The sequence below is a fragment of the Argiope bruennichi genome, chromosome 9 (assembly GCF_947563725.1).
Source record: "Argiope bruennichi chromosome 9, qqArgBrue1.1, whole genome shotgun sequence".
Lineage (NCBI taxonomy): Eukaryota > Metazoa > Arthropoda > Arachnida > Araneae > Araneidae > Argiope > Argiope bruennichi.
In genome coordinates this window covers 93,777,212-93,799,355 of record NC_079159.1, presented here as the reverse complement: position 1 = coordinate 93,799,355, position 22,144 = coordinate 93,777,212, and the positions used below count along the sequence as shown (strand labels likewise).

Below are 22,144 nucleotides of genomic sequence, written 5' to 3'. Positions count from 1 at the left end.
CCTGTAAAAAATGTCGCCCAACGTGGGGCTCGAACCCACGACCCTGAGATTAAGAGTCTCATGCTCTACCGACTGAGCTAGCCGGGCTGCCAACGATCTCGGATTGCAGTTAACGTGTCAAAAACTATATCCATTATAATATCGCATTTTCTCGCTAAAGTCGATCGGTCGCTTTTTTATATATATCTGGAATGCAATACACTACACGTGGAATTCCTGAAACTGACTGGTGTAGTCATGGCCGAGTGGTTAAGGCGATGGACTAGAAATCCATTGGGATCTTCCCGCGTAGGTTCGAATCCTACTGACTACGTACTTGCACCAAAGGTATCAGCTTTTTACTTCGTTCTGAAATCGCGTTTTTTCATATCTCGAATGGAAGTTTTAGTTACATTTACGTCCGCATTTTATGCTACACTACGCTTGTTTTGTGTAAGACGTCGTTTTTCGGAGGGTCATCAGATGAAGAGGACGACAACTTCAATCCCATGCTCGCCATATAATTCCAAGACAAGTCTTGTTATTTTTTTCGAAAAGAGAGGCCAAAATTTCTAGTCCAGAAATTTCGCGAAGTCCGGAAATTCGCGATATACTTGAAAAAAAAACGATATATGCCTTCGTTTCCATCCCAATTGCACCGAATTGGTATTCGACATTCACTAAATTTTGAGTTCCGTTCGAATTTGAGAATTCCGGAAATGTTGCAATTCAACAATTAATCACCCATGTAGAAGTAAGTCTACGTAGACTTAAAAGAGAGCTGCAACAAAATCCTACCGCCAAAAACTTTTTTGCGAAGAATTCATCGTAGTCGGCAGGATTCGAACCTGCGCGGGAATAACCCAATGGATTTCAAGTCCATCGCCTTAACCACTCGGCCACGACTACCCGTTCGGAGCAAAGATTTGCCTTTGTAGGTATTACCGAAAAGTATCTAAAACTCTCTCACCAACGCGTTCGAAAGAATAGATTAAAAATTTCGGCAAATTTTCCTTTCGATCCGGTGAACGAGTGTCTCTGCAAACAAAATAAAAAAATTAAAAACATTGGCGTAGTTGCGAGCCCGCCAGGATTCGAACCTGGAATCTCCTGATCCGTAGTCAGGCGCGTTGTCCGTTGCGCCACGGGCCCGACGTTCCGCGTCATTCGTAATGCTTTGCAGTTTTTTTCCATTCCTTACTGTCAACGTCACATGTTCAAAAAGATTCTGCTCCCGCCCGAACAGGGACTCGAACCCTGGACCGTTAGGTTAAAAGCCTAACGCTCTACCGACTGAGCTATGCGGGCTCGTACGCTCTACTCTGTGAAACTTCCAGTTTTCCTTCCCTTATGCTTCATCTTAAACATCGCACAGCATGAGGTAACGTAATCAAAGTAAACACGATTTGCCCTCCCACGTCTCTCGTGTCTCTTTGGCAACAAGTCGCAACGGGAACATTTTAAGACAAATCTTCGTTCAAACGCCGACTCGCTCCTGTAAAAAATGTCGCCCAACGTGGGGCTCGAACCCACGACCCTGAGATTAAGAGTCTCATGCTCTACCGACTGAGCTAGCCGGGCTGCCAACGATCTCGGATTGCAGTTAACGTGTCAAAAACTATATCCGTTATAATATCGCATTTTCTCGCTAAAGTCGATCGGTCGCTTTTTCATATATATCTGGAATGCAATACACTACACGTGGAATTCCTGAAACTGACTGGTGTAGTCATGGCCGAGTGGTTAAAGCGATGGACTAGAAATCCATTGGGATCTTCCCGCGTAGGTTATAATCCTACTGAATACGTACTTGCACCAAAGGTATCAGCTTTTTCTTCGTTCTGAAATCGCGTTTTTTCATATCTCGAATGGAAGTTTTAGTTACATTTACGTCCGCATTTTATGCTACACTACGCTTGTTTTGTGTAAGATGTCGTTTTTCGGAGGGTCATCAGATGAAGAGGACGACAACTTCAATCCCATGCTCGCCATATAATTCCAAGACAAGTCTTGTTATTTTTTTCGAAAAGAGAGGCCAAGATTTCTAGTCCAGAAATTTCGCGAAGTCCGGAAATTCTCGATATACTTGAAAAAAAAAACGATATATACCTTCGTTTCCATCCCAATTGCACCGAATTGGTATTCGACATTCACTAAATTTTGAGTTCCGTTCGAATTTGAGAATTCCGGAAATGTTGCAATTCAACAATTAATCACCCATGTAGAAGTAAGTCTACGTAGACTTAAAAGAGAGCTGCAACAAAATCCTACCGCCAAAAACTTTTTTGCGAAGAATTCATCGTAGTCGGCAGGATTCGAACCTGCGCGGGAATAACCCAATGGATTTCAAGTCCATCGCCTTAACCACTCGGCCACGACTACCCGTTCGGAGCAAAGATTTGCCTTTGTAGGTATTACCGAAAAGTATCTAAAACTCTCTCACCAACGCGTTCGAAAGAATAGATTAAAAATTTCGCCAAATTTTCCTTTCGATCCGGTGAACGAGTGTCTCTGCAAACAAAATAAAAAAATTAAAAACATTGGCGTAGTTGCGAGCCCGCCAGGATTCGAACCTGGAATCTCCTGATCCGTAGTCAGGCGCGTTGTCCGTTGCGCCACGGGCCCGACGTTCCGCGTCATTCGTAATGCTTTGCAGTTTCTTTCCATTCCTTACTGTCGACGTCACATGTTCAAAAAGATTCTGCTCCCGCCCGAACAGGGACACGAACCCTGGACCGTTAGGTTAAAAGCCTAACGCTCTACCGACTGAGCTATCCGTGCTCGTACGTTCTACTCTGTGAAACTTCCAGTTTTCCTTCCCTTATGCTTCGTCTTAAACATCGCACAGCATGAGGTAACGTAATCAAAGTAAACACGATTTGCCCTCCCACGTCTCTCGTGTCTCTTTGGCAACAAGTCGCAACGGGAACATTTTAAGACAAATCTTCGTTCAAACGCCGACTCGCTCCTGTAAAAAATGTCGCCCAACGTGGGGCTCGAACCCACGACCCTGAGATTAAGAGTCTCATGCTCTACCGACTGAGCTAGCCGGGCTGCCAACGATCTCGGATTGCAGTTAACGTGTCAAAAACTATATCCGTTATAATATCGCATTTTCTCGCTAAAGTCGATCGGTCGCTTTTTTATATATATCTGGAATGCAATACACTACACGTGGAATTCGTGAAAGTGACTGGTGTAGTCATGGCCGAGTGGTTGAAGCGATGGACTAGAAATCCATTGGGATCTTCCCGCGTAGGTTCGAATCCTACTGACTACGTACTTGCACCAAAGGTATCAGCTTTTCACTTCGTTCTGAAATCGCGTTTTTTCTTATCTCGAATGGAAGTTTTAGTTACATTTACGTCCGCATTTTATGCTACACTACGCTTGTTTTGTGTAAGACGTCGTTTTTCGGAGGGTCATCAGATGAAGAGGACGACAACTTCAATCCCATGCTCGCCATATAATTCCAAGACAAGTCTTGTTATTTTTTTCGAAAAGAGAGGCCAAGATTTCTAGTCCAGAAATTTCGCGAAGTCCGGAAATTCTCGATATACTTGAAAAAAAAAACGATATATGCCTTCGTTTCCATCCCAATTGCACCGAATTGGTATTCGACATTCACTAAATTTTGAGTTCCGTTCGAATTTGAGAATTCCGGAAATGTTGCAATTCAACAATTAATCACCCATGTAGAAGTAAGTCTACGTAGACTTAAAAGAGAGCTGCAACAAAATCCTACCGCCAAAAACTTTTTTGCGAAGAATTCATCGTAGTCGGCAGGATTCGAACCTGCGCGGGAATAACCCAATGGATTTCAAGTCCATCGCCTTAACCACTCGGCCACGACAACCCGTTCGGAGCAAAGATTTGCCTTTGTAGGTATTACCGAAAAGTATCTAAAACTCTCTCACCAACGCGTTCGAAAGAATAGATTAAAAATTTCGGCAAATTTTCCTTTCGATCCGGTGAACGAGTGTCTCTGCAAACAAAATAAAAAAATTAAAAACATTGGCGTAGTTGCGAGCCCGCCAGGATTCGAACCTGGAATCTCCTGATCCGTAGTCAGGCGCGTTGTCCGTTGCGCCACGGGCCCGACGTTCCGCGTCATTCGTAATGCTTTGCAGTTTCTTTCCATTCCTTACTGTCGACGTCACATGTTCAAAAAGATTCTGCTCCCGCCCGAACAGGGACACGAACCCTGGACCGTTAGGTTAAAAGCCTAACGCTCTACCGACTGAGCTATCCGTGCTCGTACGCTCTACTCTGTGAAACTTCCAGTTTTCCTTCCCTTATGCTTCGTCTTAAACATCGCACAGCATGAGGTAACGTAATCAAAGTAAACACGATTTGCCCTCCCACGTCTCTCGTGTCTCTTTGGCAACAAGTCGCAACGGGAACATTTTAAGACAAATCTTCGTTCAAACGCCGACTCGCTCCTGTAAAAAATGTCGCCCAACGTGGGGCTCGAACCCACGACCCTGAGATTAAGAGTCTCATGCTCTACCGACTGAGCTAGCCGGGCTGCCAACGATCTCGGATTGCAGTTAACGTGTCAAAAACTATATCCGTTATAATATCGCATTTTCTCGCTAAAGTCGATCGGTCGCTTTTTTATATATATCTGGAATGCAATACACTACACGTGGAATTCGTGAAAGTGACTGGTGTAGTCATGGCCGAGTGGTTGAAGCGATGGACTAGAAATCCATTGGGATCTTCCCGCGTAGGTTCGAATCCTACTGACTACGTACTTGCACCAAAGGTATCAGCTTTTCACTTCGTTCTGAAATCGCGTTTTTTCTTATCTCGAATGGAAGTTTTAGTTACATTTACGTCCGCATTTTATGCTACACTACGCTTGTTTTGTGTAAGACGTCGTTTTTCGGAGGGTCATCAGATGAAGAGGACGACAACTTCAATCCCATGCTCGCCATATAATTCCAAGACAAGTCTTGTTATTTTTTTCGAAAAGAGAGGCCAAGATTTCTAGTCCAGAAATTTCGCGAAGTCCGGAAATTCTCGATATACTTGAAAAAAAAAAACGATATATGCCTTCGTTTCCATCCCAATTGCACCGAATTGGTATTCGACATTCACTAAATTTTGAGTTCCGTTCGAATTTGAGAATTCCGGAAATGTTGCAATTCAACAATTAATCACCCATGTAGAAGTAAGTCTACGTAGACTTAAAAGAGAGCTGCAACAAAATCCTACCGCCAAAAACTTTTTTGCGAAGAATTCATCGTAGTCGGCAGGATTCGAACCTGCGCGGGAATAACCCAATGGATTTCAAGTCCATCGCCTTAACCACTCGGCCACGACAACCCGTTCGGAGCAAAGATTTGCCTTTGTAGGTATTACCGAAAAGTATCTAAAACTCTCTCACCAACGCGTTCGAAAGAATAGATTAAAAATTTCGGCAAATTTTCCTTTCGATCCGGTGAACGAGTGTCTCTGCAAACAAAATAAAAAAATTAAAAACATTGGCGTAGTTGCGAGCCCGCCAGGATTCGAACCTGGAATCTCCTGATCCGTAGTCAGGCGCGTTGTTCGTTGCGCCACGGGCCCGACGTTCCGCGTCATTCGTAATGCTTTGCAGTTTCTGTCCATTCCTTACTGTCGACGTCACATGTTCAAAAAGATTCTGCTCCCGCCCGAACAGGGACACGAACCCTGGACCGTTAGGTTAAAAGCCTAACGCTCTACCGACTGAGCTATCCGTGCTCGTACGTTCTACTCTGTGAAACTTCCAGTTTTCCTTCCCTTATGCTTCGTCTTAAACATCGCACAGCATGAGGTAACGTAATCAAAGTAAACACGATTTGCCCTCCCACGTCTCTCGTGTCTCTTTGGCAACAAGTCGCAACGGGAACATTTTAAGACAAATCTTCGTTCAAACGCCGACTCGCTCCTGTAAAAAATGTCGCCCAACGTGGGGCTCGAACCCACGACCCTGAGATTAAGAGTCTCATGCTCTACCGACTGAGCTAGCCGGGCTGCCAACGATCTCGGATTGCAGTTAACGTGTCAAAAACTATATCCGTTATAATATCGCATTTTCTCGCTAAAGTCGATCGGTCGCTTTTTTATATATATCTGGAATGCAATACACTACACGTGGAATTCGTGAAAGTGACTGGTGTAGTCATGGCCGAGTGGTTGAAGCGATGGACTAGAAATCCATTGGGATCTTCCCGCGTAGGTTCGAATCCTACTGACTACGTACTTGCACCAAAGGTATCAGCTTTTTACTTCGTTCTGAAATCGCGTTTTTTCTTATCTCGAATGGAAGTTTTAGTTACATTTACGTCCGCATTTTATGCTACACTACGCTTGTTTTGTGTAACACGTCGTTTTTCGGAGGGTCATCAGATGAAGAGGACGACAACTTCAATCCCATGCTCGCCATATAATTCCAAGACAAGTCTTGTTATTTTTTTCGAAAAGAGAGGCCAAGATTTCTAGTCCAGAAATTTCGCGAAGTCCGGAAATTCTCGATATACTTGAAAAAAAAACGATATATGCCTTCGTTTCCATCCCAATTGCACCGAATTGGTATTCGACATTCACTAAATTTTGAGTTCCGTTCGAATTTCAGAATTCCGGAAATGTTGCAATTCAACAATTAATCACCCATGTAGAAGTAAGTCTACGTAGACTTAAAATGGAGCTGCAACAAAATCCTACCGCCAAAAACTTTTTTGCGAAGAATTCATCGTAGTCGGCAGGATTCGAACCTGCGCGGGAATAACCCAATGGATTTCAAGTCCATCGCCTTAACCACTCGGCCACGACTACCCGTTCGGAGCAAAGATTTGCCTTTGTAGGTATTACCGAAAAGTATCTAAAACTCTCACCAACGCGTTCGAAAGAATAGATTAAAAATTTCGGCAAATTTTCCTTTCGATCCGGTGAACGAGTGTCTCTGCAAACAAAATAAAAAAATTAAAAACATTGGCGTAGTTGCGAGCCCACCAGGATTCGAACCTGGAATCTCCTGATCCGTAGTCAGGCGCGTTGTCCGTTGCGCCACGGGCCCAACGTTCTGCGTCATTAATAATGCTTTGCAGTTTCTTTCCATTCCTTACTGTCGACGTCACATGTTCAAAAAGATTCTGCTCCCGCCCGAACAGGGACACGAACCCTGGACCGTTAGGTTAAAAGCCTAACGCTCTACCGACTGAGCTATCCGTGCTCGTACGTTCTACTCTGTGAAACTTCCAGTTTTCCTTCCCTTATGCTTCGTCTTAAACATCGCACAGCATGAGGTAACGTAATCAAAGTAAACACGATTTGCCCTCCCACGTCTCTCGTGTCTCTTTGGCAACAAGTCGCAACGGGAACATTTTAAGACAAATCTTCGTTCAAACGCCGATTCGCTCCTGTAAAAAATGTCGCCCAACGTGGGGCTCGAACCCACGACCCTGAGATTAAGAGTCTCATGCTCTACCGACTGAGCTAGCCGGGCTGCCAACGATCTCGGATTGCAGTTAACGTGTCAAAAACTATATCCGTTATAATATCGCATTTTCTCGCTAAAGTCGATCGGTCGCTTTTTTATATATATCTGGAATGCAATACACTACACGTGGAATTCGTGAAAGTGACTGGTGTAGTCATGGCCGAGTGGTTGAAGCGATGGACTAGAAATCCATTGGGATCTTCCCGCGTAGGTTCGAATCCTACTGACTACGTACTTGCACCAAAGGTATCAGCTTTTTACTTCGTTCTGAAATCGCGTTTTTTCTTATCTCGAATGGAAGTTTTAGTTACATTTACGTCCGCATTTTATGCTACACTACGCTTGTTTTGTGTAAGACGTCGTTTTTCGGAGGGTCATCAGATGAAGAGGACGACAACTTCAATCCCATGCTCGCCATATAATTCCAAGACAAGTCTTGTTATTTTTTTCGAAAAGAGAGGCCAAGATTTCTAGTCCAGAAATTTCGCGAAGCCCGGAAATTCTCGATATACTTGAAAAAAAAAACGATATATGCCTTCGTTTCCATCCCAATTGCACCGAATTGGTATTCGACATTCACTAATTTTTGAGTTCCGTTCGAATTTGAGAATTCCGGAAATGTTGCAATTCAACAATTAATCACCCATGTAGAAGTAAGTCTACGTAGACTTAAAAGAGAGCTGCAACAAAATCCTACCGCCAAAAACTTTTTTGCGAAGAATTCATCGTAGTCGGCAGGATTCGAACCTGCGCGGGAATAACCCAATGGATTTCAAGTCCATCGCCTTAACCACTCGGCCACGACTACCCGTTCGGAGCAAAGATTTGCCTTTGTAGGTATTACCGAAAAGTATCTAAAACTCTCACCAACGCGTTCGAAAGAATAGATTAAAAATTTCGGCAAATTTTCCTTTCGATCCGGTGAACGAGTGTCTCTGCAAACAAAATAAAAAAATTAAAAACATTGGCGTAGTTGCGAGCCCGCCAGGATTCGAACCTGGAATCTCCTGATCCGTAGTCAGGCGCGTTGTCCGTTGCGCCACGGGCCCAACGTTCTGCGTCATTAATAATGCTTTGCAGTTTCTTTCCATTCCTTACTGTCGACGTCACATGTTCAAAAAGATTCTGCTCCCCCCCGAACAGGGACACGAACCCTGGACCGTTAGGTTAAAAGCCTAACGCTCTACCGACTGAGCTATCCGGGCTCGTACGTTCTACTCTGTGAAACTTCCAGTTTTCCTTCCCTTATGCTTCGTCTTAAACATCGCACAGCATGAGGTAACGTAATCAAATTAAACACGATTTGCCCTCCCACGTCTCTCGTGTCTCTTTGGCAACAAGTCGCAACGGGAACATTTTAAGACAAATCTTCGTTCAAACGCCGACTCGCTCCTGTAAAAAATGTCGCCCAACGTGGGGCTCGAACCCACGACCCTGAGATTAAGAGTCTCATGCTCTACCGACTGAGCTAGCCGGCTGCCAACGATCTCGGATTGCAGTTAACGTGTCAAAAACTATATCCGTTATAATATCGCATTTTCTCGCTAAAGTCGATCGGTCGCTTTTTTATATATATCTGGAATGCAATACACTACACGTGGAATTCCTGAAACTGACTGGTGTAGTCATGGCCGAGTGGTTAAAGGACTGGACTAGAAATCCATTGGGATCTTCCCGCGTAGGTTCGAATCCTACTGACTACGTGCTTGCACCAAAGGTATCAGCTTTTTACTTCGTTCTGATATCGCGTTTTTTCATATCTCGAATGGAAGTTTTAGTTACATTTACGTCCGCATTTTATGCTACACTACGCTTGTTTTGTGTAAGACGTCGTTTTTCGGAGGGTCATCAGATGAAGAGGACGACAACTTCAATCCCATGCTCGCCATATAATTCCAAGACAAGTCTTGTTATTTTTTTCGAAAAGAGAGGCCAAGATTTCTAGTCCAGAAATTTTGTGAAGTCCGGAAATTCTCGATATACTTGAAAAAAAAAACGATATATGCCTTCGTTTCCATCCCAATTGCACCGAATTGGTATTCGACATTCACTAAATTTTGAGTTCCGTTCGAATTTGAGAATTCCGGAAATGTTGCAATTCAACAATTAATCACCCATGTAGAAGTAAGTCTACGTAGACTTAAAAGAGAGCTGCAACAAAATCCTACCGCCAAAAACTTTTTTGCGAAGAATTCATCGTAGTCGGCAGGATTCGAACCTGCGCGGGAATAACCCAATGGATTTCAAGTCCATCGCCTTAACCACTCGGCCACGACTACCCGTTCGGAGCAAAGATTTGCCTTTGTAGGTATTACCGAAAAGTATCTAAAACTCTCTCACCAACGCGTTCGAAAGAATAGATTAAAAATTTCGCCAAATTTTCCTTTCGATCCGGTGAACGAGTGTCTCTGCAAACAAAATAAAAAAATTAAAAACATTGGCGTAGTTGCGAGCCCGCCAGGATTCGAACCTGGAATCTCCTGATCCGTAGTCAGGCGCGTTGTCCGTTGCGCCACGGGCCCGACGTTCCGCGTCATTCGTAATGCTTTGCAGTTTCTTTCCATTCCTTACTGTCGACGTCACATGTTCAAAAAGATTCTGCTCCCGCCCGAACAGGGACACGAACCCTGGACCGTTAGGTTAAAAGCCTAACGCTCTACCGACTGAGCTATCCGTGCTCGTACGTTCTACTCTGTGAAACTTCCAGTTTTCCTTCCCTTATGCTTCGTCTTAAACATCGCACAGCATGAGGTAACGTAATCAAAGTAAACACGATTTGCCCTCCCACGTCTCTCGTGTCTCTTTGGCAACAAGTCGCAACGGGAACATTTTAAGACAAATCTTCGTTCAAACGCCGACTCGCTCCTGTAAAAAATGTCGCCCAACGTGGGGCTCGAACCCACGACCCTGAGATTAAGAGTCTCATGCTCTACCGACTGAGCTAGCCGGGCTGCCAACGATCTCGGATTGCAGTTAACGTGTCAAAAACTATATCCGTTATAATATCGCATTTTCTCGCTAAAGTCGATCGGTCGCTTTTTTATATATATCTGGAATGCAATACACTACACGTGGAATTCGTGAAAGTGACTGGTGTAGTCATGGCCGAGTGGTTGAAGCGATGGACTAGAAATCCATTGGGATCTTCCCGCGTAGGTTCGAATCCTACTGACTACGTACTTGCACCAAAGGTATCAGCTTTTTACTTCGTTCTGAAATCGCGTTTTTTCTTATCTCGAATGGAAGTTTTAGTTACATTTACGTCCGCATTTTATGCTACACTACGCTTGTTTTGTGTAAGACGTCGTTTTTCGGAGGGTCATCAGATGAAGAGGACGACAACTTCAATCCCATGCTCGCCATATAATTCCAAGACAAGTCTTGTTATTTTTTTCGAAAAGAGAGGCCAAGATTTCTAGTCCAGAAATTTCGCGAAGTCCGGAAATTCTCGATATACTTGAAAAAAAAACGATATATGCCTTCGTTTCCATCCCAATTGCACCGAATTGGTATTCGACATTCACTAAATTTTGAGTTCCGTTCGAATTTGAGAATTCCGGAAATGTTGCAATTCAACAATTAATCACCCATGTAGAAGTAAGTCTACGTAGACTTAAAAGAGAGCTGCAACAAAATCCTACCGCCAAAAACTTTTTTGCGAAGAATTCATCGTAGTCGGCAGGATTCGAACCTGCGCGGGAATAACCCTATGGATTTCAAGTCCATCGCCTTAACCACTCGGCCACGACTACCCGTTCGGAGCAAAGATTTGCCTTTGTAGGTATTACCGAAAAGTATCTAAAACTCTCTCACCAACGCGTTCGAAAGAATAGATTAAAAATTTCGGCAAATTTTCCTTTCGATCCGGTGAACGAGTGTCTCTGCAAACAAAATAAAAAAATTAAAAACATTGGCGTAGTTGCGAGCCCGCCAGGATTCGAACCTGGAATCTCCTGATCCGTAGTCAGGCGCGTTGTCCGTTGCGCCACGGGCCCGACGTTCCGCGTCATTCGTAATGCTTTGCAGTTTCTTTCCATTCCTTACTGTCGACGTCACATGTTCAAAAAGATTCTGCTCCCGCCCGAACAGGGACTCGAACCCTGGACCGTTAGGTTAAAAGCCTAACGCTCTACCGACTGAGCTATCCGGGCTCGTACGCTCTACTCTGTGAAACTTCCAGTTTTCCTTCCCTTATGCTTCGTCTTAAACATCGCACAGCATGAGGTAACGTAATCAAAGTAAACACGATTTGCCCTCCCACGTCTCTCGTGTCTCTTTGGCAACAAGTCGCAACGGGAACATTTTAAGACAAATCTTCGTTCAAACGCCGACTCGCTCCTGTAAAAAATGTCGCCCAACGTGGGGCTCGAACCCACGACCCTGAGATTAAGAGTCTCATGCTCTACCGACTGAGCTAGCCGGGCTGCCAACGATCTCGGATTGCAGTTAACGTGTCAAAAACTATATCCGTTATAATATCGCATTTTCTCGCTAAAGTCGATCGGTCGCTTTTTTATATATATCTGGAATGCAATACACTACACGTGGAATTCCTGAAACTGACTGGTGTAGTCATGGCCGAGTGGTTAAGGCGATGGACTAGAAATCCATTGGGATCTTCCCGCGTAGGTTCGAATCCTACTGACTACGTACTTGCACCAAAGGTATCAGCTTTTTACTTCGTTCTGAAATCGCGTTTTTTCATATCTCGAATGGAAGTTTTAGTTACATTTACGTCCGCATTTTATGCTACACTACGCTTGTTTTGTGTAAGACGTCGTTTTTCGGAGGGTCATCAGATGAAGAGGACGACAACTTCAATCCCATGCTCGCCATATAATTCCAAGACAAGTCTTGTTATTTTTTTCGAAAAGAGAGGCCAAGATTTCTAGTCCAGAAATTTCGCGAAGTCCGGAAATTCGCGATATACTTGAAAAAAAAAAGGTATATGTCTTCGTTTCCATCCCAATGGGGTCAATTCATGTGACGTAAAAGTCACATGTCATGACCTATCCGCGCATGGCATTTAAGTTTCATCCGCACCGCTTTCGTAGATTAGTCTGCCATTAACGTTCTCCGCCGAGTATGAAGCGGATTTTTTTTGTTTACATTTGAAGTTATAATTTTTGAGTCATTTTATTTCCTCTTATTATTTGTTAAAAGAGGAAATACTGGTGTGCTGATGGGTGCTTTAATGCGAAATACAAAAGTGACTGTCATGATAAAATGTTTTCTTATTTTCCTTTCAACAATCCTGCCTAGGGTTGGTACCTTTGGTATAGATTTTTTCAAGCCTTCGAAGTCGGTGATATGCTTCTATCATTTTGAAGAATTCATTCAGTGTGTGTTCATTTATTAAATCGTAAATGGAATTCCAGTAATCGCCAATGTTTCAGTAATTTTTTAGAAAAATTCTTGGGAAAAAAGAATTTGGTAAGCGATTTGCCAACAAAAACAATCAAACAAAATCTTGAGAGCATTTCTAATTCACTTTATTCACATTTGATGAAATTTCTGATAATTTTGAATATGCTTAAAAGGTTTTAAAATGTTTACATGAATATTACATTGCATTTTCTAAGAAATCTTATCTAAATTTAATTAATGTAAGTAAACAAACTCCTGCTGCAAAAATAACAACTGCTATAATGCTAAACTTAAGTGGAAGTGAATAAATTTCTTAAAGATTTATTTAATAAGTGAAATCTTTACTAACCACTGAAAATTGAATTTTCTTATTGACTGTTATAATATATATATATAATTGATGTATTTTATTAAAATTGCTCTTAATTTGATAAATTGAATGCTATATATAAGAAATATATATTTAAGTTTGAAAACACATGCCATTTAATTAAGTATATAAATTAGTTAAGTATAAAAACCATTAATTAATGTCAAATAATTTTTGCATTTGATTTTTAGTTTTTGGCATTATAATAAAATGCATTATTTATGCTGGGTATTATAAATGCTGGGTAATCATGTCTAAAAACAAAAGAGCAAAATGGATGACTCTAGAAAACATTATTACTAGTTTACTAATTACATTTGCAGATTTGTGATGGATTCAAAGTGAATTTATATCAAACAATTTTTCTATTGTTAAAAATGAAATGTCAATAGTTTATTGTATTTAAACTGAAATTGACTGTTATCATAATATCATGTTATACCACTGCGCACCTCAGTGATTTCTGTTTTAATAAATACAGGTCTTTTCATTGAAAATCAATTTCCGTATCAGCATTTATTATATAATTTTTATTCCCAACTTCATTGCTATATATATATCATGGCCTTATTCTTGTTTATTAAATTTACTGTATTGTGTTTTATTTTATGATATTCATTCAATGTAATTTTTATCAATGTAACTTTAACATTAAAAAAATTTCATAAATGTTCTGCTTTAAAAGTATATTGTTCAACATAATGTTTTTATTCGAGATAAAAAAAAACTGTTGTTTAGTATTTAGAATGTTTCTGTTGAATAAAATTGATTTCATCATTTACATTGACATTCTTGTCATACTGAGTTTATATTTTTTCAAAGTGTCTAGAAAAATAAATGTTGATAAATAGTTTTTTTGAATTAGTGAGTACATTGAAACATCCATTTGATAACATTTTTTGAAATAATTATCATACATATTTTATCTATATATATATTGTAATGTGTAAATAAAAAATATGAAAGTGTAATTTTGTTTGTTTTCCTTTAATGATGTCTACAAATTAAAATGAAATAACTGATTCATAAGTTGCATAGATTTAAAAAAAGATATCTATACCTTTTATATTTCATAATTTGAAATTGTAAATATAATTTATTCAATATATACAAATTTGAGTTTCATGTTCTTTCCTTTGAGCAAACTGAAACCATAAAAGTCTCAATATTAATAAAAAGCATTACATAAGAAAAAAAATGTAATAGTTTTATTAGTAAGCTTTAAAATATTAACTTATCTGAGAGTTATAATTTATTTTTAAAAAGAACTATATTTATAAGATTCAATATTCAATAATATGTAAATAATATGTAAAAAAAGAACATATATAATTTTTCAAAAACACTGCCATAGTCTTTTGTCAAAATGTATCCTTTGGATTAAAAGAAAGGGGGGGGAGGATATGGGAAAGGAAAGAATAAAGCAGCACCAAACGAATTAAAAAGCGTTAATTAATTATGCAAAAACAATAATTCCATTCAAAATACTAATTAAAATTTTAATATAAGAAATAAAAATTGTATTACGAAAATTTGGAGAAAATAATTCAAAATAATATCTTTAAAAAAAATCAGAAGTTTTTAATAATTGATCGGCTAGCGTAACATTTACTAAACAATGGTTTCATCAACGTTATCGGCAGACATCCCGACATGCGCAGAACGGTTGAAAATTGAACAGAAACGGTTTGTTTGGTACCTGACACGTGACCGTGAATTGACCCCATTGCACCGAATTGGTATTCGACATTCACTAAATTTTGAGTTCCGTTCGAATTTGAGAATTCCGGAAATGTTGCAATTCAACAATTGATCACCCATGTAGAAGTAAGTCTACGTAGACTTAAAAGAGAGCTGCAACAAAATCCTTCCGCCAAAAACTTTTTTGAGAAGAATTCATCGTAGTCGGCAGGATTCAAACCTGCGCGGGAATAACCCAATGGATTTCAAGTCCATCGCCTTAACCACTCGGCCACGACTACCCGTTTGTAGCAAAGATTTGCCTTTGTAGGTATTACCGAAAAGTATCTAAAACTCTCTCACCAACGCGTTCGAAAGAATAGATTAAAAATTTCGGCAAATTTTCCTTTCGATCCGGTGAACGAGTGTCTCTGCAAACAAAATAAAAAAATTAAAAACATTGGCGTAGTTGCGAGCCCGCCAGGATTCGAACCTGGAATCTCCTGACCCGTAGTTAGGCGCCTGGGCCGTTGCGCCACGTGGCCGATAATCCTTGTCTTTCTTTTTAGCTTGACCTCCGCTTCTTAGGCTACACTTTGCATATGTATTATTTTTTCTAGTTTTACATGTTTAAAAATCTTCTTTTCCAATTTCTTAATATATTTTTATTATGATAGAAAATGATGTTGTTTGAATTTGAGGTTTATAAAGCTTCAAAATACGTAGGCAACTATTTTCTCTCTTTTGTGGCATCAATCTTTCGCTTTATTAGAGTTATTTCGTTTATTAGAGTTATTAGAAAATAAGCAGAAAGCAATCACATTTGGTAATTTATCGCCAACTAAAGTTACAATTTGATTTCCAACTTATCACTTCTCTGAATTCTTACGAACTGTTTTAATTAATTTAAATCATTAACCAGTTTAAACCGGTTTGAAACGATCATGAGACTATCAGATTTTGAATGAATCGATATTTAGAGAAACGATTGGTTTTTATTTTTATTTATTTATTTATTTATTTTCTATCTGAATATCGTTCGAGCACCAAATCGTTACCAGCTGGAAAAATTGAAAATGAAAGTTTAAAAAAATTATCATTATACATATATAGAGAGAGAGGGGGGATAGAGACCGATCGAGAAGTCTCGTGGTTGTTTCAAACCGGTAAACTGGTTGATGACTTAAATTAAGACAAATAATGATTTTAAAAATAATAGTGTTCTCACATGAGAACTTGAAATTTGCGATTGCAAATTTTCATATTTTTATTTTTTTCTTTGTTTTAAGATTAAGACTATTTTTAATGGATAAATTATTATTACAATTTTATTCAATTTATATAAGTGAAATATTTGTTACGGTTTTTGTTTCCAAATTTCCAAGCAGTATAAAAATATTTTTTCTCTCTCTCTCTATTTTATTACGGTACTTTTTTTTTTATTTTCAACTATGCAGCATTTTTACTTGATTAAAAAAATGTACTTTTAATTGACTAAAAACTTGCCTGGGATTATTATTTTTTTGTTTTGTCTTTAATATAAAGATTATTTTAGTGGTAATTTGGCAATCTATAACTGTTTTTATATAATACCTTTCACTTTTAATTTTTCCCATTCATTTTAAATTTTAGTATTCTATTTTAATCTTCCTTTCTTTTTTTTTTTTTGTTTAATTTCTAATTTATGCTGTATCAAAATATTTGTAGAATAATCGGAAATGGTTTTAATATTGACAGTCATAGCTTTTAAATGAGTGCTGAAATTCCTTTTATTATTTATATTCATGATAATAAATAATGGCGTATTTTTGTTTCAGTTGACTATGTAGTCTCATAATTAAGAGAAAGTTAGAAGATCTTTTGCAAAATTTTTAATGACTTACATCATTTTTCCGAAAATGAACTTAAATTCTTTAATAATTGTTATTCATGTTTTACTCATTTCGAAATTACCATTTTTCGTCTCTTTTATTTTTAAAATAGTAAAGGGTATGAAAAATTTCTTTAATTTTATTTATCTAGTCTACCTATTGTTAAAATTTAAATGCATATTTAAATTAAATCTTACAATAATACTTTTAAAATGAGACTAAAAACTTATGCTGTTCATATACAGAATTAATTTGTCAAATTATTAGATTTTAGATTTCAAAGTCAAGCTTTATTAAAACTACTTAGTTTTACTGTTATTGTTTCTAATGGCACTTGCCATCGATAAGCCCGCTGACGGAGTCAGCGATTTTAAGCCTAGAGTGCGTCGGTTTTTTTTTTTTTTTTTTTTCCTCCTCCTCCTCTCTCTCTAGAGCATCTAAGGCCAAGAGTGCGTCTTAACTACTCATGCGTCATACCTCTTTTTACGGGACGGACTTCATTCATGCATTTCATTCACAAATCGCAACTTGGACTTGAATCAAAGAATGATCACCTCTGATCCAGTGCTCTCAGTGGTGTTGTCTCGACTTGGAGGAATTTATGGGCACGATGGATTTATACGTGGGCCAATCACCACGCGCATGGAGGGTCTTTCGCCGGCGCGGTTCGAAGTCACAATCCTGGCATGCGAATCCAACACCCTACCAACCAGGATATCCTGCCCCCCAAAATTATAACTCTTAAAGGGATAATTATGTCATTTTCTTTCCTTTTTTTTATGAAGAATTAAAGAAACTGACGTTTTCTAAATCAGTAGTGAGACAATAAAATTTTAAAAACTGCTATATTATTGAAAAAACGAAATACTATAAATTGTAAAATGCAGATATTGTTTTGGCATTGAATGAATTTTAATACAATTATTTTCTGCTTGAAAAAGACACGAATATTTTTATTACATAAAATGAAAATTCTTTTTATTTGAAGTCATGTTGCTTAGTCAATATGTCAAGAAATGCTATTTATAATTTATAATAGCAATAAATAAATAATGAAATCACAATATATTGAGAAATATCGACATATGTTGGACGATATATCGCGTTGATGAAGTCCTAAAATTATTTTTCTATCTGGCGGCATCAGTCTCCTTGCAAGGAAATGCCACCCATTCTTACATTTGGTGAATGGCAACATCGACATAGCATTGGCTGCCTACTTGTGTAGTCTGTAAATGGCTTTAGTTTTATTCAATTTTTTTTGTGCTCATTTTATTAATAGTGTTTGAAATGACCGTAAGTATATTTTTATTATTAATGTTAATAGAAGCACTTATTATTTTATTTCTTTTTTGTTGTAGTTATTCATATTTTTTCTTGTTCTTCAATTTAAGTAGAAGCTAACTTATTATATTCTTCTGATATAATAAGGGATTTAATAGTTGATGTTTTTAGATTTATTTATTTTTTTTTTTTTTTTTTGTGAATCGGTCTTAAAATCGTTTTTTCAAATTAAACTCTTTGTGAATTTATTTCATATAGCTCTTATTCGAAATAAAGTAATGTTTTGTAATTGTTTATTTTCATGTCATACCAGATTGTGCCATTTATAATTAATTACTGAATAATTTTTCAAAATTTTTTCTTGTGCTTTCAAACTATAGAATTGATGTCAGATTAATTTAAATATTTCTGATCTTCTCGATCTTTATTTGATCAAGATAGTTTTTTTTTAGTTGGAGAAAAATATCCTGCTTTGGTATAATAGTAAATGCCAGTTTAATAGAAAAATTATCTTTAATATTTAAGTAATTTCTTAAGCTTTTTCAATAGTAATACATTTCAGTCCATTATGTTGTATAATCAACAATAAATTAATTTTGTGAATAGCTTATACTAAAATATAATTTTACTTGGAAATAATTATTCGAACTGCTCATTTATTCTTTAAAAAATGTAATAGAAGTTGTACAAATTACGTTGATATACCTAGTTAAAAAGAATTATTTTTATTTGTATTCACATAAACAGTCAATGTGGTTGTTGTAGATGAAGAACAAGAAGGATATAATTAGTAATGATAGTGCATATTATCACTTTACATATATTAATAAATAAAGGTAACATTGCTTTGGTACTAAACAAAAATTTCTGTTAAAAAAATGTTGGACTTTTTTCCTTTGCCTAAGTGAATATGATACAAGTGTCAAATTGTAATTTTTAAAGGTGATGAATTGCCAAATATGGTAACCTAACTATAATTTTTAGTTGATATTTGATAGGTTTTCTGCTGTTTGTCTAAGATGAAAAATCTACCACTTTTTTCATTAATTTTATCATATCATTGAAACTATAAGATATTTTGGAAATGTTCTTTAATACAATTATTGACTTTTTCTTTCATATTAATTCATTCTTTTGTTTGTTTTTTTTAGGTAAAATACAGTTTCAAAATATTTATTTGATTGTTTGTGTAAGATATAATTTTTAAAATCAGGAGATGGCTCATGATTTTTTTTTGTCAGAAAGAGATGGTGAACTGCAATGTGAAAGGCTACTTGTTGAAGCTTCTGCCAAAGGTGATTTGAAAACTGTTCTTCAGCTATTAGAATGTAGAGTCTCTGTAGATGCTGAAGAATACAACAGAGCCTTGTTTTATGCCTCAAAAAATTACATGACCCCTCTTCAAATGGCAGCAGCCAATGGTCATGCTGATTGCGTTGAAGTTTTAATACATCATGGTGCAGATGTTAATGCCAAAGATCGTTTTGATGTTACTGCTTTGCATATGGCTGCTGAAAAGGGTCATTTATCTTGTTTAAAGGCGCTTCTAAATTCTAATGCAGAATGTTCTCATCCCACAAAATATTCCAAAACAGGATGCTACACAGCAGTGCCACATCTTGGTGGCACAACTCCACTTCATCTTGCTGCTGCTAACAACAATGTGGATTGTGTTAAGGAATTAATACAGTATGGAGCTGATTATAATGCAGTAGATGAGCGTGGTCGCACAAGCTTGTATATTGCAGCACAGTTTGGATATGAAGAATGTGTATTGGCTCATCTTAGGAATGCTGTTGGAAGAGATATTTTATCTCTACCAAGTTTTGAAACCTCTGATACACCATTACATTTTGCTGTTAGCCATGGTATGGTTGAATGCGTTGCAGAGCTCTTGAAATTTGGTTCTGATGTTAACCATTTAAATTTTGCTGGTTCTTCACCGCTTCATCTTGCTGTTACTCCAACCACTGAAAATGAGTCAGTAAGTATGGATATCCTGAAAATGCTTGTTATTGATGGCTACAACACTGATATAAATCAACCTGATAGTACCGAATTCACACCATTGCATTATGCTTGTTTTAATGGCCGAAATTGCTTACGAAGGCGACAGGAAATGGCCAAATTTCTCATATCGTATGGGGCAAATATTGATATACAAAATACTCGCCATTATACCTTACTTGAGTGTGAATTAAAAGCACCCACAGAAGAAATTGAAATATTAAGATACATTGTTAGAAGCATGTTGCGTCTGCCTCGTTTAACTCAACTTCGTGTAGTACCTCAGATTCCCTACTTGCCACCACGAGAATTATTTAATAATGCACAAAACCGTGAAGTCATGGTTTTTGAAATGGCTGTTGCTTATCAGGCAACTCTGAGAGGAAACAGACTTGAACCTTTAATAGTAGATAATTCTCCTAATGAACATAAACATGCTTGGTATGATTTTATCTCGTGCAATCCACGAACACTGCAACATCATTGCCGTTTTGCTATCCGTAAAGCTATCTCCGAGGGCAAAAGATCCTTGAAATATATAAACCAGTTGCCTATTCCAAGCTCGCTACAATCATACTTGTTCTTGGAATATGATGAATGACAGTGAAACATAATTTTGTTGCTGTGTCAAGCAAATATGGTGAAATTATCTTTCTATGATTATTTTTTATTTGGAATTTGGTTGAAGTTTTGAAAGAATAATGGATAAAAAAAAGCAATAAAAATATAAATTAATAACATTTTACTGTGAAAAATGTTTTCCATAGAAACAGGTGAATTTTTATTATTCAAATTTCACAATTAGTATTGTTAATGAAGATGTTGAATAAATGAACTCGATTTTCATCTCTTGTTATTGAAAATCATTTTTGGCTATTATTTCCTGTAAGCAGAAATTAATTTTAATTATTTATCTTTATTTTCATATTTACTTAATGATTGGATAATTATAAATTTCTTGCTCTTGACATTTTACAATGCAATGTCTTAGTAATTTATTAAAAGCTATTGATTATTATAATAGGAGCATAAAATAAAAAAATTATAAAATACATTTTATTCATTATGGTAGTATTTGTGGTTTGTTTCTCATAGAAAAATATATATTATTTTAGTACCTTTTAGCTGGAATGGATCTAGAAAATAGTTACATGTATGGTAAAAAATTGTTACATAAGTTTGAATTATTGTTTAGTTTCTTAGTTATATATATAGTTTAATATGTTCTTATAATTAAAGATATCTTTATAACATTTAGTTGGAAACATTGCTAATGTATATTTTGTTTCATTGTATAATTAATTTTTTTCCATCTTTAAATGTTTTAATAGAAAGATAGTGAGATATAATGTGTGTGTGATTAAGAAATATGGATATGTTTCTGAAGTCATCAGTGGCAGATTTAAGCATCGTATGACTCCCAGGCAATGTACATCAACAGACGCATCTAATTAATTATTTTAGTTTAATAATTCAATAGAATTTTATCTTTAATACTTATATTTAGTGATTTTTTTTAGTAATGTTGTAAAAAATATGCTTTTATTGATTTTTAATATGTATATCATGAAGGAGCCAAATGACAAATGTAATCAAATTCTTGAAAATATAACCATGGTTATTAGTTAATTATTGTCTTGCTTAGTAATAAATGTATTTAATTATTTACAGATTATCAGGAAGTAAACTTAAAAAAATTATAGCATTAAAAAATTTTACGTGATGTTTCAATTGGTATATAACCTAGACATTTACCCGAATAACTAACATTTTATTATATTATGAATAAGTAGTACATTTTTTGGTGAAAAGGCTGATAACTTTTTCTAATTGTCCTGTTATACCTTCACACTGCCAAGTTGGAAATCTGCCACTGAATGCAATTAAAATCTTGTTGGTCAAAATTAAACTTTAATTTATTTTTTTTAACATGTGTCTGTTTGCATATAACTCCATTGTAATTTTTTTTTATGGTTATCATTGTTTCCCTTATATAAATAAGTATGTTAATTTCGTTAAAAAGTGTTTTCCTTTTTAGAAAAATTAATTTTTCGTCTGTTTCATTATGTTTGTATATTTGTAGAAAAACTGTAAATATATTGTTGAATTTGTGAAATT

General features: G+C 37.1%; 1 protein-coding gene and 37 non-coding genes across 38 annotated transcripts; 10 read left to right on the top strand and 28 right to left on the bottom strand.

Moving 5' to 3' along the window:
- Nucleotides 1–14: 14 nt before the first annotated feature.
- On the bottom strand, nt 15–87 carry Trnak-cuu (transfer RNA lysine (anticodon CUU)). Its single transcript has one exon. It is a non-coding gene; the product is annotated as a tRNA-Lys (tRNA).
- Nucleotides 88–231: 144 nt separating this feature from the next.
- Nucleotides 232–313, top strand: Trnas-aga (transfer RNA serine (anticodon AGA)). The gene has a single exon. It is a non-coding gene; the product is annotated as a tRNA-Ser (tRNA).
- Nucleotides 314–806: 493 nt separating this feature from the next.
- Nucleotides 807–888, bottom strand: Trnas-uga (transfer RNA serine (anticodon UGA)). Its single transcript has one exon. It is a non-coding gene; the product is annotated as a tRNA-Ser (tRNA).
- A 170-nt stretch (nt 889–1,058) lies between these two features.
- Trnar-acg (transfer RNA arginine (anticodon ACG)) lies at nt 1,059–1,131 on the bottom strand. Its single transcript has one exon. It is a non-coding gene; the product is annotated as a tRNA-Arg (tRNA).
- An 83-nt stretch (nt 1,132–1,214) lies between these two features.
- Nucleotides 1,215–1,287, bottom strand: Trnak-uuu (transfer RNA lysine (anticodon UUU)). Its single transcript has one exon. It is a non-coding gene; the product is annotated as a tRNA-Lys (tRNA).
- A 200-nt stretch (nt 1,288–1,487) lies between these two features.
- Nucleotides 1,488–1,560, bottom strand: Trnak-cuu (transfer RNA lysine (anticodon CUU)). Its single transcript has one exon. It is a non-coding gene; the product is annotated as a tRNA-Lys (tRNA).
- Nucleotides 1,561–1,704: 144 nt separating this feature from the next.
- Trnas-aga (transfer RNA serine (anticodon AGA)) lies at nt 1,705–1,786 on the top strand. Its single transcript has one exon. It is a non-coding gene; the product is annotated as a tRNA-Ser (tRNA).
- Nucleotides 1,787–2,279: 493 nt separating this feature from the next.
- Nucleotides 2,280–2,361, bottom strand: Trnas-uga (transfer RNA serine (anticodon UGA)). Its single transcript has one exon. It is a non-coding gene; the product is annotated as a tRNA-Ser (tRNA).
- A 170-nt stretch (nt 2,362–2,531) lies between these two features.
- Nucleotides 2,532–2,604, bottom strand: Trnar-acg (transfer RNA arginine (anticodon ACG)). Its single transcript has one exon. It is a non-coding gene; the product is annotated as a tRNA-Arg (tRNA).
- A 356-nt stretch (nt 2,605–2,960) lies between these two features.
- Nucleotides 2,961–3,033, bottom strand: Trnak-cuu (transfer RNA lysine (anticodon CUU)). Its single transcript has one exon. It is a non-coding gene; the product is annotated as a tRNA-Lys (tRNA).
- A 144-nt stretch (nt 3,034–3,177) lies between these two features.
- Trnas-aga (transfer RNA serine (anticodon AGA)) lies at nt 3,178–3,259 on the top strand. Its single transcript has one exon. It is a non-coding gene; the product is annotated as a tRNA-Ser (tRNA).
- Nucleotides 3,260–3,753: 494 nt separating this feature from the next.
- On the bottom strand, nt 3,754–3,835 carry Trnas-uga (transfer RNA serine (anticodon UGA)). The gene has a single exon. It is a non-coding gene; the product is annotated as a tRNA-Ser (tRNA).
- Nucleotides 3,836–4,005: 170 nt separating this feature from the next.
- On the bottom strand, nt 4,006–4,078 carry Trnar-acg (transfer RNA arginine (anticodon ACG)). The gene has a single exon. It is a non-coding gene; the product is annotated as a tRNA-Arg (tRNA).
- A 356-nt stretch (nt 4,079–4,434) lies between these two features.
- Trnak-cuu (transfer RNA lysine (anticodon CUU)) lies at nt 4,435–4,507 on the bottom strand. Its single transcript has one exon. It is a non-coding gene; the product is annotated as a tRNA-Lys (tRNA).
- A 144-nt stretch (nt 4,508–4,651) lies between these two features.
- Trnas-aga (transfer RNA serine (anticodon AGA)) lies at nt 4,652–4,733 on the top strand. The gene has a single exon. It is a non-coding gene; the product is annotated as a tRNA-Ser (tRNA).
- A 495-nt stretch (nt 4,734–5,228) lies between these two features.
- On the bottom strand, nt 5,229–5,310 carry Trnas-uga (transfer RNA serine (anticodon UGA)). Its single transcript has one exon. It is a non-coding gene; the product is annotated as a tRNA-Ser (tRNA).
- Nucleotides 5,311–5,480: 170 nt separating this feature from the next.
- On the bottom strand, nt 5,481–5,553 carry Trnar-acg (transfer RNA arginine (anticodon ACG)). The gene has a single exon. It is a non-coding gene; the product is annotated as a tRNA-Arg (tRNA).
- A 356-nt stretch (nt 5,554–5,909) lies between these two features.
- Trnak-cuu (transfer RNA lysine (anticodon CUU)) lies at nt 5,910–5,982 on the bottom strand. The gene has a single exon. It is a non-coding gene; the product is annotated as a tRNA-Lys (tRNA).
- A 144-nt stretch (nt 5,983–6,126) lies between these two features.
- Trnas-aga (transfer RNA serine (anticodon AGA)) lies at nt 6,127–6,208 on the top strand. Its single transcript has one exon. It is a non-coding gene; the product is annotated as a tRNA-Ser (tRNA).
- Nucleotides 6,209–6,701: 493 nt separating this feature from the next.
- Trnas-uga (transfer RNA serine (anticodon UGA)) lies at nt 6,702–6,783 on the bottom strand. The gene has a single exon. It is a non-coding gene; the product is annotated as a tRNA-Ser (tRNA).
- Nucleotides 6,784–6,951: 168 nt separating this feature from the next.
- Nucleotides 6,952–7,024, bottom strand: Trnar-acg (transfer RNA arginine (anticodon ACG)). Its single transcript has one exon. It is a non-coding gene; the product is annotated as a tRNA-Arg (tRNA).
- A 356-nt stretch (nt 7,025–7,380) lies between these two features.
- On the bottom strand, nt 7,381–7,453 carry Trnak-cuu (transfer RNA lysine (anticodon CUU)). Its single transcript has one exon. It is a non-coding gene; the product is annotated as a tRNA-Lys (tRNA).
- Nucleotides 7,454–7,597: 144 nt separating this feature from the next.
- Nucleotides 7,598–7,679, top strand: Trnas-aga (transfer RNA serine (anticodon AGA)). The gene has a single exon. It is a non-coding gene; the product is annotated as a tRNA-Ser (tRNA).
- A 494-nt stretch (nt 7,680–8,173) lies between these two features.
- Nucleotides 8,174–8,255, bottom strand: Trnas-uga (transfer RNA serine (anticodon UGA)). Its single transcript has one exon. It is a non-coding gene; the product is annotated as a tRNA-Ser (tRNA).
- A 168-nt stretch (nt 8,256–8,423) lies between these two features.
- On the bottom strand, nt 8,424–8,496 carry Trnar-acg (transfer RNA arginine (anticodon ACG)). Its single transcript has one exon. It is a non-coding gene; the product is annotated as a tRNA-Arg (tRNA).
- Nucleotides 8,497–8,852: 356 nt separating this feature from the next.
- Nucleotides 8,853–8,925, bottom strand: Trnak-cuu (transfer RNA lysine (anticodon CUU)). The gene has a single exon. It is a non-coding gene; the product is annotated as a tRNA-Lys (tRNA).
- A 143-nt stretch (nt 8,926–9,068) lies between these two features.
- Trnas-aga (transfer RNA serine (anticodon AGA)) lies at nt 9,069–9,150 on the top strand. Its single transcript has one exon. It is a non-coding gene; the product is annotated as a tRNA-Ser (tRNA).
- Nucleotides 9,151–9,644: 494 nt separating this feature from the next.
- On the bottom strand, nt 9,645–9,726 carry Trnas-uga (transfer RNA serine (anticodon UGA)). Its single transcript has one exon. It is a non-coding gene; the product is annotated as a tRNA-Ser (tRNA).
- A 170-nt stretch (nt 9,727–9,896) lies between these two features.
- Nucleotides 9,897–9,969, bottom strand: Trnar-acg (transfer RNA arginine (anticodon ACG)). Its single transcript has one exon. It is a non-coding gene; the product is annotated as a tRNA-Arg (tRNA).
- A 356-nt stretch (nt 9,970–10,325) lies between these two features.
- Trnak-cuu (transfer RNA lysine (anticodon CUU)) lies at nt 10,326–10,398 on the bottom strand. The gene has a single exon. It is a non-coding gene; the product is annotated as a tRNA-Lys (tRNA).
- Nucleotides 10,399–10,542: 144 nt separating this feature from the next.
- Trnas-aga (transfer RNA serine (anticodon AGA)) lies at nt 10,543–10,624 on the top strand. Its single transcript has one exon. It is a non-coding gene; the product is annotated as a tRNA-Ser (tRNA).
- A 493-nt stretch (nt 10,625–11,117) lies between these two features.
- Nucleotides 11,118–11,199, bottom strand: Trnas-uga (transfer RNA serine (anticodon UGA)). Its single transcript has one exon. It is a non-coding gene; the product is annotated as a tRNA-Ser (tRNA).
- Nucleotides 11,200–11,369: 170 nt separating this feature from the next.
- Nucleotides 11,370–11,442, bottom strand: Trnar-acg (transfer RNA arginine (anticodon ACG)). The gene has a single exon. It is a non-coding gene; the product is annotated as a tRNA-Arg (tRNA).
- An 83-nt stretch (nt 11,443–11,525) lies between these two features.
- Trnak-uuu (transfer RNA lysine (anticodon UUU)) lies at nt 11,526–11,598 on the bottom strand. Its single transcript has one exon. It is a non-coding gene; the product is annotated as a tRNA-Lys (tRNA).
- A 200-nt stretch (nt 11,599–11,798) lies between these two features.
- Nucleotides 11,799–11,871, bottom strand: Trnak-cuu (transfer RNA lysine (anticodon CUU)). Its single transcript has one exon. It is a non-coding gene; the product is annotated as a tRNA-Lys (tRNA).
- A 144-nt stretch (nt 11,872–12,015) lies between these two features.
- Trnas-aga (transfer RNA serine (anticodon AGA)) lies at nt 12,016–12,097 on the top strand. Its single transcript has one exon. It is a non-coding gene; the product is annotated as a tRNA-Ser (tRNA).
- Nucleotides 12,098–15,084: 2,987 nt separating this feature from the next.
- Trnas-uga (transfer RNA serine (anticodon UGA)) lies at nt 15,085–15,166 on the bottom strand. Its single transcript has one exon. It is a non-coding gene; the product is annotated as a tRNA-Ser (tRNA).
- Nucleotides 15,167–17,909: 2,743 nt separating this feature from the next.
- On the top strand, nt 17,910–22,144 carry LOC129985304 (serine/threonine-protein phosphatase 6 regulatory ankyrin repeat subunit B-like). Its single transcript, XM_056095285.1, has 2 exons — nt 17,910–18,031; nt 19,171–22,144. Exon 2 carries the CDS (start codon nt 19,236–19,238, stop codon nt 20,625–20,627), a length of 1,392 nt encoding a protein of 463 aa, XP_055951260.1. The 5' UTR covers nt 17,910–18,031; nt 19,171–19,235; the 3' UTR covers nt 20,628–22,144.

Bases quoted from the DNA above. Each gene is read 5' to 3' on its own strand.
- LOC129985304 (XM_056095285.1), top strand. From the start codon at position 19,236: ATGGCTCATGATTTTTTTTTGTCAGAAAGAGATGGTGAACTGCAATGT.